The following is a 17,956-nucleotide window of genomic DNA, read 5'->3' as shown; positions in this document are numbered from 1 at the left end:
TACACACTCACACAAACACACACACACACACACACACACACACATTATTTTCATAGGTTCAGGTGCGAAATGTACGCAAATCGCGAGAGTAGCAAGTTTACCTTCCCTTATCGTGCGTGCACGAGCGCGCAGAGAATGATCTATAAATTTGGATTTTGTTTATTTCGACCAAATAATGTTGCACCGAATTTTTCGCGCAAAGGTTATCTTGGAATTTGTGAAAGTAAATATGATGCAAACTGCAAAAAAGTGAGACAAAAAAAAACAGAATTTATTTGAAACAAGGTATATTATTTTCTCCGCCAAATTACTTAACTTTGCACAAATACCCCTTTCAGCACAGTTGGCATTTGCCACATACCATACAAACTCACAATCAACGTTAACTTTGACGAAAGCAGCCTATTTGAACTGATTTATCTCCATAACATTATTTTACCGATTAAATTGATCGATTAAAGGGTACAAAATCTACTTACACAAAATCAAGGTAAGAAAACTATTAGTGATCTTTGCTTCCCAAATAATATTGACAACCAGATATTATAACCAGGGCCCTGAATACAGCCTCAATTAAAATTTGATTATAAAAATGAGGTTCTCTCAGTCTCACCTAATCAGCCCGCTTTTTCAATTGATGATATCCCGGCAACAATTTTAAAAATTTCTTATGTTAAAAGTGAAACTATTGTGGAACTTTTTGCACTTTTCCCAAAGTTAAAATATTGCAAAGAATTTAAAAGGGTCCTATTATATTTAGAAAAAATAAAATAAACGGTATTCAATGTACAGTATGTAAAAAAAGTATTTACACCCCTTGGGCACTATGCACAATTTGTGATGAAACATGTAAACAATTTAATGTTGACATAAACCTAGTACTACGTTTTGTTCAGAAACTCATGCCGAACATTTTGCTGCAAAAAGCTCATGAAAAGATGTTTTCTATAAAAAGTTATATAACAAATACTATTACAAAAATAAAAAAGGTGCAAAAAAGTTTGTACACCTTTCGAAAAATTAACATAAATAAAGTTATTTGTTGACAAATCACCATAAATCCAGTCTCCCAACTCCAAATAGGCATCCTTGACTGATTAAAAAAATAATTTGGATTGAATATAAAGTTTACTAATTACTTAGTATAAAAGTTTATATAACTCTGGAAATTCTATATAAAACTTATCTAAACTTAATTTTGCAAACTTTCAATTTAACTAAATGTCAATTTATTACCATAGAATTGCTAAATAAACATTTTGGAGTGGGTATAACACCGTTTTGGGGGTCTTTGTATCGCTAGAATAGATTTTTCGTTGGAATTTCGTACCAACCCGGAATTACGTCATCGAAAAATCCGCCGGCATCCGAACCGGTCCACAATTTACAAGTTAACCTATGTGGCATCGGAAAGAGCATAAAATTTCCGATCTTTTGATACCCATACATCTAGGTTTTCTATAAAACCCACGTTTTTAAATACCTGGGCAAAAAGTAAGTTTGATCCACGAGAACAAAAATTACGAAATTCCATACATTTTTGGCAGATTGCTCAAACGAAACCATAACAACGTTTTTGCCTAGGTATTTAAAAACGTGGGTTTTATAGAAAACCTAGATGTCTGGGTATCAAAAGATCGGAAATTTTATGCCCTTTCCGATGCCACATAGGTTGACTTGTGAATTGTGGACCGGTTCGGATGCCGGCGGATTTTCCGACGACGTAATTCCGGGTTGGTACGAAATTCCAACGAAAAATCTATTCTAGCGATACAAAGACCCCCAAAACGGTGTTATACCCACTCCAGAATGTTTATTTAGCAATTGTATGGTAATATATTGACGTTTAGTTAAATTGAAAGTTTGCAAAATTAAGTTTAGTAAAGTTTTATTTAGAATTTCCAGAGTTATATAAACTTTTATACTAAGTAATTAGTAAACTTTATATTCAATCCAAATTATTTTTTTAATCAGTCAAGGATGCCTATTTGGAGTTGGGAGACTGGATTTATGGTGATTTGTCAACAAATAACTTTATTTATGTTAATTTTTCGAAAGGTGTACAAACTTTTTTTGCACCTTTTTTTATTTTTGTAATAGTATTTGTTATATAACTTTTTATAGAAAACATCTTTTCATGAGCTTTTTTGCATCAAAATGTTTGGCATGAGTTTCTGAACAAAACGTAGTACTAGGTTTATGTCAACATTAAATTGTTTACATGTTTCATCACAAAATGTGCATAGTGCCCAAGGGGTGTAAATACTTTTTTTACATACTGTATTTTAAATAGCTTACAATCAATTGTACATGTTTTTTCCAAGACAAATTTTAATTATCAGCAAAACAAAAAAGTTTTTGGCCCCTTACTTTTTGGGGCATTTTTTGAAGAGGGCGATCAAATCTTTAAATTAAATTTACAATAGTTTAAAACTAGTATGAATATGTAGATTCAATAGTCACCTTTTGAACTGGCTTTAAACATTTATTTTGGAGATTTTAAAATGTTTATCTTATTTTTACGATTTGAAAATTAATTAATACCAACATTTATATTTTTAACGTTGAAGTTTCCGAGTTATCGCGGGTTGAAAAATGAGGGCTACCGAGAATAATTATTGTTCACAAAATTTTAACTTTAAAACTTTAACTGCACAGTGGTCAAAAACGGGTGAAAAACGGATCTTTTGATGCCGTCAGTTTCTGCCTACCAAAAGTATCATATTCAATGTAAAAAATTACGAGGAATCGATACTGGTGATACTCTCATTAGCGGCAAATGACAAGAAGTGGTCCATTTTACCCCACTTAGCCTTTTTTTTTTGGGTGTTTTTCTCGAATATCATCAACTGCCGTAGTTTGCCGCACTTCGAAAGTACCGTCATCAGGGGTGACATTTGGTCTGGGGGGCGATATTGGGTCATACAAATTTCAGCATTTTTGTATGACCCAATCTCACCCCCCCTCAGATTGGGTCATACAAAAATGCTGAAATTTGTATGACCCAATATCGCCCCCCAGACCCAATGTCACCCCTGATGACGGTATCTTATTTTATGTAAAAAATCATGAGAAATCGATTAGTGACACTCTCAATGGCGGCAAATGACGGGAAGGGCCCATTTTGCCCAAATTACCCCTTTTTCAGATGTTTTGCCTTCCTCACTGAGGTAAGGCTATAATCCTGCTTTAAAAATGAACTTTGTATGAAAACATAGTAGACCCACCTTCATGTATACATATCGACTCAGAATCGAAAACTGAACAAATGTCTGTGTGTATGTGTGTGTATGTTTTTTTTTTCGTTGGTTAGGTTATCGAAAGACCTTTCCAACGAGTCTAAAAAAATGAAGATCTGGCAACCCTGTCTCGAGATATGGCCCCTTAAGTGATATTGATGTACTTTTTGGAAGCCGGATCTCACTTAAATGTATGTAAACTATGTCTGGTTCCACTATCTGACCCATCGTTGGTTAGGTTATCAAAAGACCTTTCTAACGAGTCCAAAACATTGAAGATCTGGCAACCCTGTCTCGAGATATGGCCCCTTCTGTGATATTGATGTACTTTTTGGAAGTCGGATCTCACTTAAATGTATGTAAACTATGTCCGGATCCACCATCCAACCCATCGTTGGTTAGGTTATCGAAAGACCTTTCCAATGAGTCTAAAACATTGAAGATCTGGCAACCCTGTCTCGAGATATGGCCACTTAAGTGATATTTATGTACTTTTTTATTCCAGATCTAAAAAATAGATGAAATTTGTGTGCAGCCATTGTTGGTAATGAGTGAGGAAGGCTCCAACCACAAAGGTGGATTAAGTTAGTTTTTCTTAAATATCTTGAATTGCTGTAGTTTCGTACAGCTTTAAAGTATGTTATTTTATGTAAAAAATCACGAGCAATCGATTGGTGACATTTTCATTGCCGACAAATGACAGCAAGGGCTTATTTTGTCCCATTTACCCCATTTTATGTGTTTTTTATAAATATCTCTAATTGCCGTTGTTTTGTAAAAAATCACGAGAAATCGATTGGTGACACTTTTACTTGCGGCAAATGATGGCAAGGCCCATTTTGCCCCATTTACCCTGTTTAATGTGTTGTATAGAATGTATATCTAAAAGTAAACATGGTAACAATACAATTTGAAAGAAGCGGCCGCGTGGTCCCGTTTGGATGGTTGCACACACACACACACACACACACACACACACACACACACACACACACACACACACACACACACACACACACACACAGAGTTCAGACTCGATTATCTTAATTCCTTGAAAAATTTCACTTCGGACAATCGAATCACGAAAAAAAGCTTTATTGCAGCAGCAGCTGTCTTATTTTTAAATGTAAAGCTTAAGTATGACCTCTAACCTACGTTAAGTGATATTGGCCAAAATGACGGTGGTGAAATATTTGAAAAATGCATTTTGTTGTTTAATAAGCAATCAAATAAACCAAAATTAAAACAAAAATGAAAAAAAAAACCTGAAAAAAATATTTTTGTTCGTGATTTAAAATATCCAAAGAACGTTATTTGGGAATTAAATTTTTGATGGTAAAAAGTTTTTTTTTTCCGTTAGGCTATTTTTTCGAGCAGAAACTTGCAATATAGACCACAAAAGACCTGGGGTTCGTTAAAGTGGATGGTTAGATTGATTTTTGATTATTTGATTCTGAAAAGTCCCAATCATAACCCAAAACATCAAATCGATCAGAAAATCTTTTTACAAGGTACAGATTTTCGAATATGGTCATAAGGAGCTTTATATAGAAAAAATAATGATGCTAAATGGTCTCTTTTGACATAGAGACTGCAAAAACAAATTTTAACTAAAACAAAATAACCAAAATTAAAAATTTCATCAAATGAACTTTGAGCTTCCTGACGCTTTTAATTTGTAGTTTATTATCGAAATGAACTGAGTTATTCTGTTGAGGAGAACAATGTGCAGTGAAGAATGAACTCAGTTCATTTTGTTAATGACTTTAACCATTTTACTGATAGCAGTGAATTCCAATTAACTTTCATTAGAGTTGGCAAATTTCTGATTAATTATTAATAATTATTATTTACTCCAAAACCTCCATTAAAAATGAGCCAAAATAGCACAACTCCAAGCATACATGATTGTTCCGTGAAATCCCTGTAAAATAAATTGAAAATTCATTAATCCATTTGTCGGAAAGTTCATCCTGTTTATCCGCATTGTTTGTTTTCCACCTGTAACACGATGAAAATCCATTATGGTAATCCAGCTGCCATTATTGAATCGGCGTACAAAACTTTTCACATTCTGTGTACACGAAATTGCACTCACTCACCTGTTGTTGACCATTTGTTTTGCTTTTTTTTCTCGCTCACAGATGCTAATTGGGCGCTGCCGTTGGCACTGGCCATCAGCCTGCCCATTCCGACCCGGATCGTGCTGGACGGCGAGGAGCTGGTGCGGAGTTCCGTGCCGGACAAGGCTGGCAGTGGTAAGTCGAAACAATCGCGGCAATCAAATCACTTAATCGGGGATTGGAGAGATCGGCTGGTTGATTGGCAGGTCGGTTTGAAAAGATTTTTAAGCTTTACTATATCTCAAAAAGTTATTTCAATTTTGAAGTATTTTTTTTTCTTGGATAAACATCAAATTGAAATTGTTTTTAAAACCCCAGTTGCCCATGCCATCACAGCAAACCCAACTTTTTCAGCAGAACTCCAAGGTTAATCAAAGGTCAATCCCAAGGCAAGTAGTCTACGTGATTGGCATTCAACCACATTCCACTTAAGTAAAAGACGGGAAAAAAGTTTGAAAAAAACCTCCCGCCACTTTTGCGCCACTGCTGATTGATGGTTTACGACTGCGGCTCGATATTTACGACATCTGTTTTTCTTTTTTTTTTCCCTATCTCTCACTCTCCAGCCCAACAGAAATCAAATTTCTTCCATCCACAATTTAAGTGTTATTAGCTCCAAGATGGAACTGGGTGTGTGTGTTTTGCTTTCGCTCATTTCAGTTCACAGGGCAGAACAAATTACGCGCGAGTCGTCGACGACAACGAAATTCCGATGCCCGCGGAGGTTGTTTTGCGTGTGCCGATGGAACCATTTCACACTCTATTAAATTTATGATCGATTACCCCCGCATAGTCGCTGGTGTCGATTCCGCAGGGAGAGTTGGGCTGGAAGGGATAATGAGATATTCGGGGAAGCCAGATAGGGTAGCAGAAGTTTAGTTTGGAGTTGTTGTACACACAAAAAAATATTTCCGAATGTTACATCATTTATGATGTAACACTTTTGCACGTCATTAAACATTTAAATTTAAATGCAATTTGATGTAAATTTGCAACAAATTCTACGTAAAAACAAGATTTTACGTGTGATTCAACCGTTTACGTCGAATCTCAAGTTTACATCAACTAAGTTTCATGTGATTCATTTTTTCCGTGTCGAGTAAATTCACATATTTTTTCCTGTGTAAGGTCAAAATAAGTCACAGTAAAGTTGAGATCTATTAAAAATCATCCAAACTTAAAAAAATTATTGTGTTTTAAAATCGGGAAAATATTGGTATCAAATGATCGGGATTTTTCAAACATTTCGAAAGATAATGTATTACAAACAATTTTGAAAATACTCAAAATTTTAACAAAACTACGAATTTTTGAAAAAATACTCAAAATTTTAGTTCTTACAAATGACCGGGATTTTTTTTTGTACATTTCGAAAGTGATAACACATATTTCTGAAAATACTCAAAATTTACAATATGAGTATCAAGTGATCGGGATTTTTCAAACATTTCGATAGTAATAATATTTTTTGTGTAATACTCAAAATTTTCAAAAACCTACGTCTTTTTGAAAAAATACTAAATTTTCGTTTGTTTCTTACATTTTGATGGATTTTTTTGAAAATACTCAAAATTTTCACAGAATACGTAGTTTTGTGAAAATCTTAGGTATTTTCAAAAATGTGAGAAATAACTTTCTAAATGTATGAAAAATCCCGAACATTTAATACCTTATTGAGTATTTCCCTTCTCTCTGTCAACACTTTAACGGCCGGGCGACGCGAAGACTTATGTTCTTTCTCTCTGTTCCTATCTCTCTCTAGCTTGTGCGGGTAAGAGTAGTGACAGCAATCATTGGAATGCATTCATGGCGAAGTTGATAAAAAATTCATGTAGAACTCAAACGAACGAGCTATGCGCGAATGAGAGAGGTGGTGAGAGTCAAACGACTGTGTGAGAGACTTTACGTTACGCTGATTCGTTCGTGTGTGAACTAACTAAAAAAGAATGTCAAAGTAAGGTTGATGAAGTGAAGGCGAATGTAGCGGTCATTCACCTTTCTTTCCGTTTTCGCAAATCGACTTTTCAGTGTATTTTTTGATTTGGATGAAACTTCGTCCTTGTCCTTGTTGTCCTTGGGTCAAAAGAAGTCATTTTGCATCATCTTTTTTTCCATACAAGTCTCTATATAATTTTGTAGGTTGGTTATACAAAGTCGGTATGTAATTGTATGATATTCTGTATCATGAGATGAAATTTTCTGATCGATTTGTGGACTTCGGCAAAGATGTAGGTTATGATTAAGTCTTTTCGGAATAAATAGGTAAATTATCTTTCTATTACAAAAATACGTATATTTTAATTTTCGAGATTTTTTTGAGCCATACTGTATGATGGTGTGAGATCTGGTTCTAGAGATATGAATTTTTGAAAAAGTAATGTTTTTTTTATTTCAAAAAGCGGAAAAAATCACTAAAAAATTAAAGCCGAAATGAATTGCAGTCGAAAAAAAACTATACTTTTTTTTATGTGTACAATCTCAAGTTACAGCCACTTTTGGGTACAGTTAAATCTCGCACAGTGCGCAGGCGTTACGCTTTGTATTTCTTCGATTACTCAAAAACGACATAATATTTTTGCATTTTTTTTAAGCAGCTTGTTCGTCTTTTTCTAATCTACAATTAGCTTAAAAAAAGATTGTAAAAATATTATTTCGTAATTATTTGAGTAATCGAAGGAATACAAAGCGTAACGCCTGCACATTATGCGAGGTTTGACTGTACATATTTTCGATTACTCTGCTTTTTTTGCATTCTAAGAATAGGCTGAGAAAATTTCCAATTCATTTTTTTCCCTAAAACATTGAATGTTGGACAATTAGATTCTGAGATACAGCTTCACAAAGAATTCAAGTGTCACCTACACGGAAAAAATGAATGTAAGAATCTCGAAGGAATATATCCAATTTTATAGCGCAAATGCACCATACTCATGAATAAATTCCTTTGTGGATCTTAGATTCATGAACACAATTCACGATTTCTGGAATTGATTTTTTTTTCTGTGTAAAGTTAAACCTCGCATAGTGCGTTGGCGTTACGCTTTGGATATCGTCGATTTCTCAAACATGGCGTAATATTTTTACAATCTTTTTTAAGCAATTTGTTCGTCTTCTTCTAATCTACAATTAGCTTCAAAAAGAATGAAAAAATATTATGTCGTTTTAGAGTAATCGAAGAAATACAAAGCGTAACGCCTGCGCACTATGCGAGGTTTAACTGTAACTAGCCTGAAATTTTCAACTCACGATATCTCGGAAACTAATGATCCAAAATCAAACTTTTGTGAAAATTACTGATCTTTTCATTAAAAATATTATCAAAATTGTAAAATAATTACTTTTGAAAAGGTCAAAACATAAAAAAAATCTCGTTTAGCTTTTTAGACCAAACTATAACATTTTTGGAAGGTACCTGAAAAATTCACAAAAGTTTTTTTTTTGCATATTGAAAATTTAATTAATAGTTTTCGAGCTATCGTCAATTAAGATACAGAGAAATCTTTTTTTACGCGGTGGCGTTACGCTTTTTGCTTCGTAGATTTCTCTTAAACCATACAATATTTTTGCAAGCTTCAAAAGGCGTTTTGTAGATCTGAACAAACCCTACAAATTGCTTTTAAAAGATTGCAAAAATGTTGCGTCGTTCCAGAGAAATCGACAAATAAGAAAAACGTAACGCATCGCGTGAAAAGAGGTTTCACTGTAATACTGTCTCAAAGAGAAAATTGTAGTAAATTATCCCAGCTTTAAATAAATGAGACTAGATCTAAATTAAACTCAGGCCATTGTAAACATTTTTTGAAGTTAATGTCCCTCGAGGCTCGTCGAGGGGGGGGGAGGCAAAAAAAATAAAAAAGTAAAATAAATTAAAATACAGGCCACGGCCACGGTTTTAACATGTGAATGAAAAAAGTGTTTTAAAATGCATTATACACCTGTCCAGTTGTTTTCCAATCATAGCTGGAGTTTTTTTTTTAAAGGTCCAATAAACCAAATTTTCAGTTTTTGCATTTTGGGTGTTTTTTAATACCCCTGACTCAAGGCGGTTTAAAAAACACCCAAAAAGCATAAACTGGAAATTTGGTTTATTGGACCTTTTATAAAAAAAAAACTCCAGATATGATTGGAAAACAACTGGACAGGTGAATAATGCATTTTAAAACACTTTTTTCATTCACATGTTGAAACCGTGGCCGTGGCTTGTAATGTCATTTTTTTAACTTTAACTTTTTTTGCAACCCTTCCCTCGACGAGCCTCGAGGGACATTAACTTGTTAACAAAATTTGTAAGTATTGACAAAAATAAATATTTTTGTGAGAAAAAAAAGTTTTTGCGGCGCTAAACATTGTAATTTCATAAAAATTCAAAATACTTTTAAACGTACTCAAACAAGCTAAATATGATTATCAATGCAGAAAAAGGCATTTTAGATTGTTTTGAGTTGATTAGACTTCTATTTCCATTAAAATTTTCCAGTTAACAGGCGACATAAACTTGTTTTCTGTGCACTTTGTTTCCAAAAAAAAAACAGATCAAAATTATTTTTTGTGGCTCATATTTAGTTAGGAGTGAGGAAGACACCAACCACGTAGGTAGATAAAGTTAGTTTAAATATTTGTCTTAAACTTTGTAGGTACTTTCGGAGGCATTGTTGTACCATTGGTTCGTCCATACAAGTATTCAATATTCTTACAATCCAGCCATAAATTGTCCATACACAAAGGCCATGAGGATATTCGAAAATCTGTATTTTGAGAACGGATTTTCTGATCCATTCGGTATCTCGGGCCAAATTGCAGGTATTGCTAAGGACTTCTCACAATATATACTAATACTCTTAACAATTTACCTTCAAAGCCGTTGCAAGTATTCCCCTCTCTCCTCCCACTTAATTTTGGGCCGACAAATCAGGGGGTAAAGAAAGGGGCAATTTTTGAAAAAAATAATATCATCACTTTTCAATTTCCAGAAACTTATAATTGCAAATTAAAGCTGAAAGGTGATTTTAAGCTTTATACACTTATTTTCACCTCCGTGTACGCACGAGAGCAAGCAGCAGTAAAGTGCTCAGTGCTCTTTCGTTTTATCGGATTTCTTCGCCGTAATTGATTGTGACTAACCGCGAGTTTGCTCCTCCAGCATGCCAAAGGCCGGCCGTGGCCGTGGCAGTTCGAGTGCGGCCTCGAAAAACCCGCGAAGTTCGTCTATCGGCCGTGTGCAAAAAGGTAAACAAACCAACGCCGTGTCGACCGCCATCGCGCAGGGGAGCGTGAGCGCAGAAGACATCGACAAAAAGTTACTACATCCCGGATATGTTCCAAGATCACCAGTGCGAACCCGTTCCGGTACTGCCGGTGCCACGACCAACACGTCAACATCCGCCAATATTCCCATCAGGAACGAGTTCCAGATGCTGAGCGACGACGAAGAAAACAACAACAACACCGACGGTAGCAGCACTACCGACGACGACGACGACGATCGTCGTGCACGGAAAAAAGTGCCGACGCCAAAAACGAACAATTCTCCAAAGGAACGTAGACCACCTCCAATTTATGTTTTGGACACGTTGGCGGACGATATTGACGAGTTGCTGGAAGGCCTCGGATATTGTCTGAAAATTGGTAAGTCGTCGGTGCAAGTTTACACATTCGACACTAAGAACTTCGACCTGGTTGTGGAGAAATTAAAGAGTAAAAACTTTAAGTTCTACACATTCGACCCCGTGCAGAAGACAGCTGTTAAGGTCGTCTTGCAGGGGTACCAAGACCGCCCGATCTCCGACCTCAAGAAGGACCTCTCGGGTGCTGGAATAACGCCGCGTGACAAAAAAGTCCTCTCGCGGAAGACAACAGTCACAGGTACACACACACACTGTACCTGTTGTACTTCGACCGCGGCACCGTCAAGATTCAAGACCTGCGGCGAACTAAGGCATTGGACGGGTTTTGGGTAAACTGGCGGTTCTACTCAAAGAACCCGTCGGACGCAGCACAATGCCACCGTTGCCAGAAATTTGGCCACGGCTCGCGGAACTGCAACCTCCCGCCCCGCTGCGTGAAGTGCGGTGAAACACACCTCTCGGAGGCGTGTGCACTGCCGTGCAAGGCGGACCTGGGGGAAAAGGCAGAGCAAACCAAGGCGCGCATCAAGTGCGCCAACTGTGGAGGTAACCATACCAGCAACTACCGTGGATGCAGCGCACGGAAAACCTACCTCGAGGAGCAGGAAAAGAGGAAGAAGAAAGCAGCAGCGTCCCACCCTCCTCCGCGAAGCACGAGCGTAACCGTGCCGGCAGCTGGACATCGTACGGTTCCAGCGAACAACTCAGCGTTCCCTCCTGGATGGGGGCGATCGTTCGCCAGCGTGGTCGCTGCCGGTAGCTGCAATGCGGCCCAGCAAGAAGTTACCGGGGAAGATCTCTTTACCCTGCTTTGCTCTCGCAGGGGAGATGATGACGCGGTTTCGGACCTGCCGTAACAAGGCGGAGCAATTCCTGGCCCTTGGGGAGCTGATGATCAAGCACATCTATAAAGGATAAAAAACTGTGATCTAGTTTTAAGCTTTCTCTATTTCTATCCCCTTTCCCTTGCAATTTTAGTAAGTTTTTTTCTTAATTTTTCTTACTCTAGGTGACACCTTTATTTACAAGCAATAATTGTTCCAAAATGGATTATGATGTAACACACAGCTGAAAGGAACTCCAAAACTCTGTAATGAACCTCAAAAGAACTTATTGTATCTTGATTATTCACCAATAAAACCGAATTGAATTGAAAATACACTTATTTAGGTAACGAAAAAAAATCAGTTTTTTGTGTGAAAAAGTAATGACAGTCAAGTCACAGCCGCAGTTACGACCCTCTACCCAAAACGTAAAATGGAAATTCCACCAACCCACGAAACGCGTTGGAACGCGCAAATTGACAGGTTCAAACCAATTGGCAGTAACAGTAATAGGTATCACGCTGTGCGGAAAACCGCGTGGAAAATGAACCCAGGTTTTCCCATGGGACACATTCTCTCCTGCTGCTGCTGCTGTTGGTATCGTTAACGGACCGGATTGGATTCCAATAATTATGTGGCAATTTGGCTAAATGGTTTTCGTGCGGATCGCCATTCCACACGTGCTCAGCTTTTCCCCGAGTTTTGCCATTAGCGACCCCCTGTCCGGTGCCATTACTTATTCATTAGAGCATTGTTTCGTGCGCGCAATGCTTTAAAAGTTTCTGGCCTCCTACGTAGTCGGAAACACCGACAGATAGGGGAGAGCCGGGTATTATCTTTGTGAGTGCAGTGTTGCCAGCCAGAGTCAATTTGTTTGCTCTCTCTCTCCCAAAATCTCCAAATTGGATTATGACTCGCCGGGCAGTTCTTAATTAAGTTTAGGAAATGTTTCGAGAGCGTTCCGAAAGCAGACGTTGTTCCCGTTCAAGTGGTTTTACTTTAGTGGTCACAGATTACGGAGCACTAGGTTTCGCCATTCCGGATCGCAATGTCAATGTCAGGTTGAAGTGTCTTGTCTGAATAATTGATCAACCTTTTAGGAGGAAGATTTGTACCAGAAAAGCCACGTCAAATCAATGTTTGGAGACTTTAATATTAAATTTCCTGGAAGGTACCGTATTTTAATCAACCACCCAATTTGTGCTCAGAACACGTGTAATCTCTTCCGCATGGATGGCTCAATCAAAATTGAGTTAAATTCCCCATGAAATTCCTAGGATTTTCTCATTTTTACCTGAAGATGGCAGCCAGACGCCCCAAGGTGGTCACCGTGCAGATTTAATCTGCAGGTAGCTCGTACGAACCGATTAGCCCAAAGTGAACCAAAGGGACCGTCCGGCCAAGGTCCACCTTCTACAATTTATTAATTTTTCATTGACACACATGCCGGGACGGTGGACACAGCTAAAAAAATCGCTTTTCTTTACCTACAAATTACCTCTGAAGCTAATCGTAAATTTTCAAACAGTGTTCCCAGATAATGGACAAACAATGGCTGTCGCCGCCCCCTCAGCAACTCATCCCCGAAATGGTGCGTTCCTCCTGGTTATGAAAATGATATTTCACACCCCACTAATTCCTTAGCATATTCACTTTCATTTTAGCTCACTGAATATCAACTCAGAGTAGTGGGGATGGGCTCACGTAGACCGTAAAAGGCCATTCCATTTAATAAGCCGTTTTTCTTCAGGTTTACCCTGAGAAAGCTCACCCTTAGGCAGTACAGTGAACCCCCTTTTGTTTGATAGTCTTTAGTTTGATGCTACTTAGTGAGCTTGTGTCAAACCAACGCACAGTGTTCGAAATGGCAAAATTAAGTGGAATAAATTGATAACTCCTTTATTTGACGTCCTAGCCAAATGGTGTCTTCGGAAGAGTTGTTGTACTTGATAAGGGCTATCTTTTGAAGGTATTGACATACAGGGTGACGACCTTCCAGGGTGTCAACCAAAAACTAACTTTGTTGGATGACGTTGTAGGGCTTTGGTGTCTTGGGCAAAGTTGTAGAGGAGAAAATTTCATGAAAGTTTGTCAAAGGCACCAAATTTGTAGCTCTTAATCTACTCGAGATATACGCCATTTTTGCAAAAATGGTCCAAAAAAGCACTTTTTTGGTGATAACTCAAAATGTTAGCATTTTAGCGGCCTACTATGTTCTGAAGAGTTGTTTATGACTTAAAATTACACATCTTTGCCGAAGACAGCAAAATGTGTTGAGCCTTTATTGAAGAGTTATAACCATTTTTATGTGATTTTGAGCCTATTTTCTAGTTGCTATGTTTTCAAAATGGCGCATTTTGGCGCAAAACCGAACAATGCACCTGAAAGTACACACTTTCAACTACATTTCCTGAAAATATCTCCGTGTCTATCCGTGTCTATTTTTAGATATCTCGATTTGAATTTGACGGTTTTTAATCAATCTATTTATAAATGTTAATTGAAATCATATTGAATACGAGTTGAAAATCGGTGAATTGAAGGGTAAATTGATCAATTTTTATGGAAAATACTTTGACTATAAAAAAATACGACAACCTTTCTAAACTGACCAAATATGAAAGGAAATATTTAATTTTGAATACGAACAATTATATACAATTTTAATTTACATTATTTTTGGGCTAAACATGTTTTTATTAATAATTTTAGAATGTGTGTCATAATTTTAAGCATAAACAATGTCTTTTCCATAAAAATCAATCAATTTACCAATTATTACCACGTTTTCAATAAGATTCCGCTTTAAAATATTAATAAGTTGATTAAAAACCATCAAATTCAAATCGAGATATCTAAAAATAGACACGGATAGACACGGAGATATTTTCAGGAATTGTAGTTGAAAGTGTGTACTTTCAGGTGCATTGTTCGGTTTTGCGCCAAAATGCGCCATTTTGAAAACATAGCAACTTTAAAATAGGCTCAAAATCACTTAAAAATTGTTATAACTTCTCAATAAAGGCTCAAAACATTTTTCTGTCTTCGGCAAAGATGTGTATTTTTATGTCATAAACAACTCTTCAGAACATAGTAGGCCGCTAAAATGCTAACATTTTGAGTTATCACCAAAAAAGTGCTTTTTTGGACCATTTTTGCAAAAATAGCGTATATCTCGAGTAGATTAAGAGCTACTAATTTGGCTCTTCGACAAACTTTCATGAAATCTTCTCCTCTACAACTTTGCAGAAGACATCAAAGCCCTACAACGTCATCCAACAAAGTTAGATTTTGGTTGACACCCTGGAAGGTCGTCACCCTGTATGTCAATAACTTCAAAAGATAGCCCTTATCAAGTACAACAACTCTTCCGAAGACATTATTTGGCTAGGACGTCAAATTAAGGAGTTATCAATTTATTCCACTTAATTTTGCCATTCCGAACACTGTGCAACGGGGTTTCACCGTAGTGCCGGCGGCCGGGACCAAGTTTATTCGGAAACTTGGTTTAGTTTATGCGGATAATAGCTGTCTGTTCTTGGAACTTAGGTCGGCCGGTGAGGGCAGATGTTACTATGGTTGGCTTTGTCCTCGTCATTACCATAGTTTCAACCTTGTGAAGGGGAGGGGAGAAGGCCCTCGTTTTACGGCATCAATTATGGATTATCGGTTATTAACAAAAACGTGCCGCATCAGGAAGTAACAAGATTTTTTGTTTTTGGGTTAAGAAAATATTTCTGTTTTCAACGCCCTCAAAATTGATATCAACTGCTTTATTAGGTTGTATTAAAATTCGATTCACTGAGTAGTTACGTGTCAAAACTAAATTGCTCTTGACTCTGATTTCAGCTTTAAAAAAAGTCATTTAAGATTTACTTTAAACATTTTCATGCAGTCACATTACACCCTAGTGCTGCCCCGAGCAGGTGTAAATAACACGGGAATATCAAATTTTGGTATTACTTGGGCAAATAACAGAGATCAAAATGTGCCCTTGGTTGCCCAGTAATAGATGGTAAAATACCATGAAATCATACCAAAGTCTTGTATGTGGAAGGGCACAACAATTCCAAACCATGTTATTCCAAAGGTAAAATAATACCTCAGAATAAAACCTTTTCAATACCAAGTTTAGGTCTTCTGGATTCTTGAACATTGCTTGAATACCAAAACTTGGTATTACCATGGTTTTATTTTTAGGTATTCCCGCGCCCTTGGAAAATCAGACTTTGGTATTCCTGTGATTTTGGTATGATTTCATTGTATTTTACCATCTACTATTGGGCAACCAAGAACACATTTTGGTCGCTGGTATTTGCACAAGTAATAAATACCAAAATTTGGTATTTTCATACCATTTTCAGTGCAGCAGTTGCAGTTAGTGAAAAAACGGAAATGATCCATATGCAACAGCCAAATCTACTCACCTGATGATTCCATGTTGTTTTTAGTGATATTCTTCACCACATCGAATTCATTTTCATTGATGAACGACCTGTGCTTGAAGTTCTTAAAGATTCTGAAAAATAAGGATTGAAATTCACCAAAATTCAATAATCTGTTGATTAACTCGTTTTTCAAAGTATTTGGTTATCCTGACTTAGAGAAATTTCAGCGTTTTAAAAAAAAATCTTAGCGGTAAATCAAAAATAAAATAAAATCAGCTTTAACATTTTTGGGTTTCAAGTCAATTAAAAATTAATTATCTCGTCAAAATTTATAAAAAAAAATTCCATAGTTTCAGAGGAATTTGATGAAACCTTTCAATACCAAAATAATACCAAAATGTGGCATCCTGACTTAGAAAATTTTCCACAATTTCAAGTCATTTCTTTAGGGGGTATATCAAAAATGTTTAAAATCAAGTTTGAAATTTCCGGTTTTCAATAAAGGCATTCGCTTTGAGACATCATTTTGCCGCAAAATTAATTATTTTGACAAAATTGGTCAAAATTTTCCCATAGTTTCAGAGGAATTTGATAAAATACTGTTGTTGCGACAGACAAGATTTTCGGAGGTTCTTGTAGCAAAACTCCGTTTTACGGTGATGTAGCTAAAAGCTGAAATTACATTTTAATTATAGCAATTTCAAGCACAAGAATTCATCGGCTACTTACAATTCAGTCTCCTAATACATTTCTTGTCGCTAACAGACAACTACCGGCAATTTACTTGCGATTGTAGTTAAATAACTTAATCTAAGAAAAGGTAATTAGTTAACCGAAAATAGTAATAAATATTTAAATAAATCCTCACCAGAAAGGCAATCAGTAGTGTACCTTCTAATATCTGATTGGTGAATAATAGTTATAAGAAAAGTTCAAATCTGTCTAAACCTAGCTACAGTGTCAGTGATAAATTGTCAACGTGACGGTTCTAATGTATAGTCTTTTTGAGTCAGTTTCGTTTGGCCGATGGTACGAGGGATACGATCAGCGCGATCAGTACAGTCGGCACGGTGTGTTCGCAACATCCTCCCCCACGTGTCGCATGATGATCTGCACCAGAATCCTCAGCGTCACCAACGTCCAGCAGAGCCAACTTGACGACTGCTCGCTCTCGTAACAGACCCTTCGATGTCTGTACATCCACCCGACGTACCCTACCATCCTTGCCAGGATACATCCTCGCAACGAGTCCTCACAGCCACCCGTTCCGATGTCCTTCGTCCACAACGCCCTCTTTGATTGGTCTCACCTTCTCGAACCATTAAGTCCTCCTCGCGATCGTCGACAGATATTCTTTCACCCAGCGGCTCGAGAACTCGTCCAGTGTGTGTGGATACGCCGACCGGATCCTTGACGGGTTGCTGAACACCGCTCGAACTCAGCATGAGAAAATGGTTGGGGGTCAAGGACTCATTATCTGCGCTCTCCAGTGGCACGAAAGTCGTGGCGACTTCGTCCGGATAGGCGTCGGATTGAGCCAAGCGCCACAGGCTTCGTTCGGCTTTCTGCATCTCCTCACGTGTCAGCGCGCCCGAAGTTGGTCCCTTTTTGCCCCACTTCGTAGCTTCGTCGGCGACGTTCATGCGCGATGGACAGTATCTCCACTCTGCGGCCTTGGACAGTGACAGGATCTCGTTGACCCGGAACGCCAAATACGGGCGAAATCGGCGGAGGTTGGTTGACCTGATCCACTGCAGT

The 17,956-nt window shown here is 37.4% G+C and overlaps 1 protein-coding gene across 1 annotated transcript in view; it reads left to right on the top strand.

Annotated features, from left to right (window-relative positions):
- Positions 1 to 17,956, top strand: part of LOC6049252 — a 180,072-nt gene that overhangs the window by 64,651 nt on the left and 97,465 nt on the right. The window contains exon 4 of the mRNA XM_038260789.1: positions 5,384 to 5,497. Within this exon, the coding sequence (XP_038116717.1) occupies positions 5,384 to 5,497 (114 nt within the window). The remainder of the gene's footprint in view (positions 1 to 5,383; positions 5,498 to 17,956) is intronic.

The sequence above is a fragment of the Culex quinquefasciatus genome, chromosome 3, assembly GCF_015732765.1.
Source record: "Culex quinquefasciatus strain JHB chromosome 3, VPISU_Cqui_1.0_pri_paternal, whole genome shotgun sequence".
Taxonomy (NCBI): Eukaryota; Metazoa; Arthropoda; class Insecta; order Diptera; family Culicidae; genus Culex; species Culex quinquefasciatus.
The sequence above is the reverse complement of the archived record's forward strand: the minus strand, read 5'-3'. Positions and strand labels throughout refer to the sequence as shown.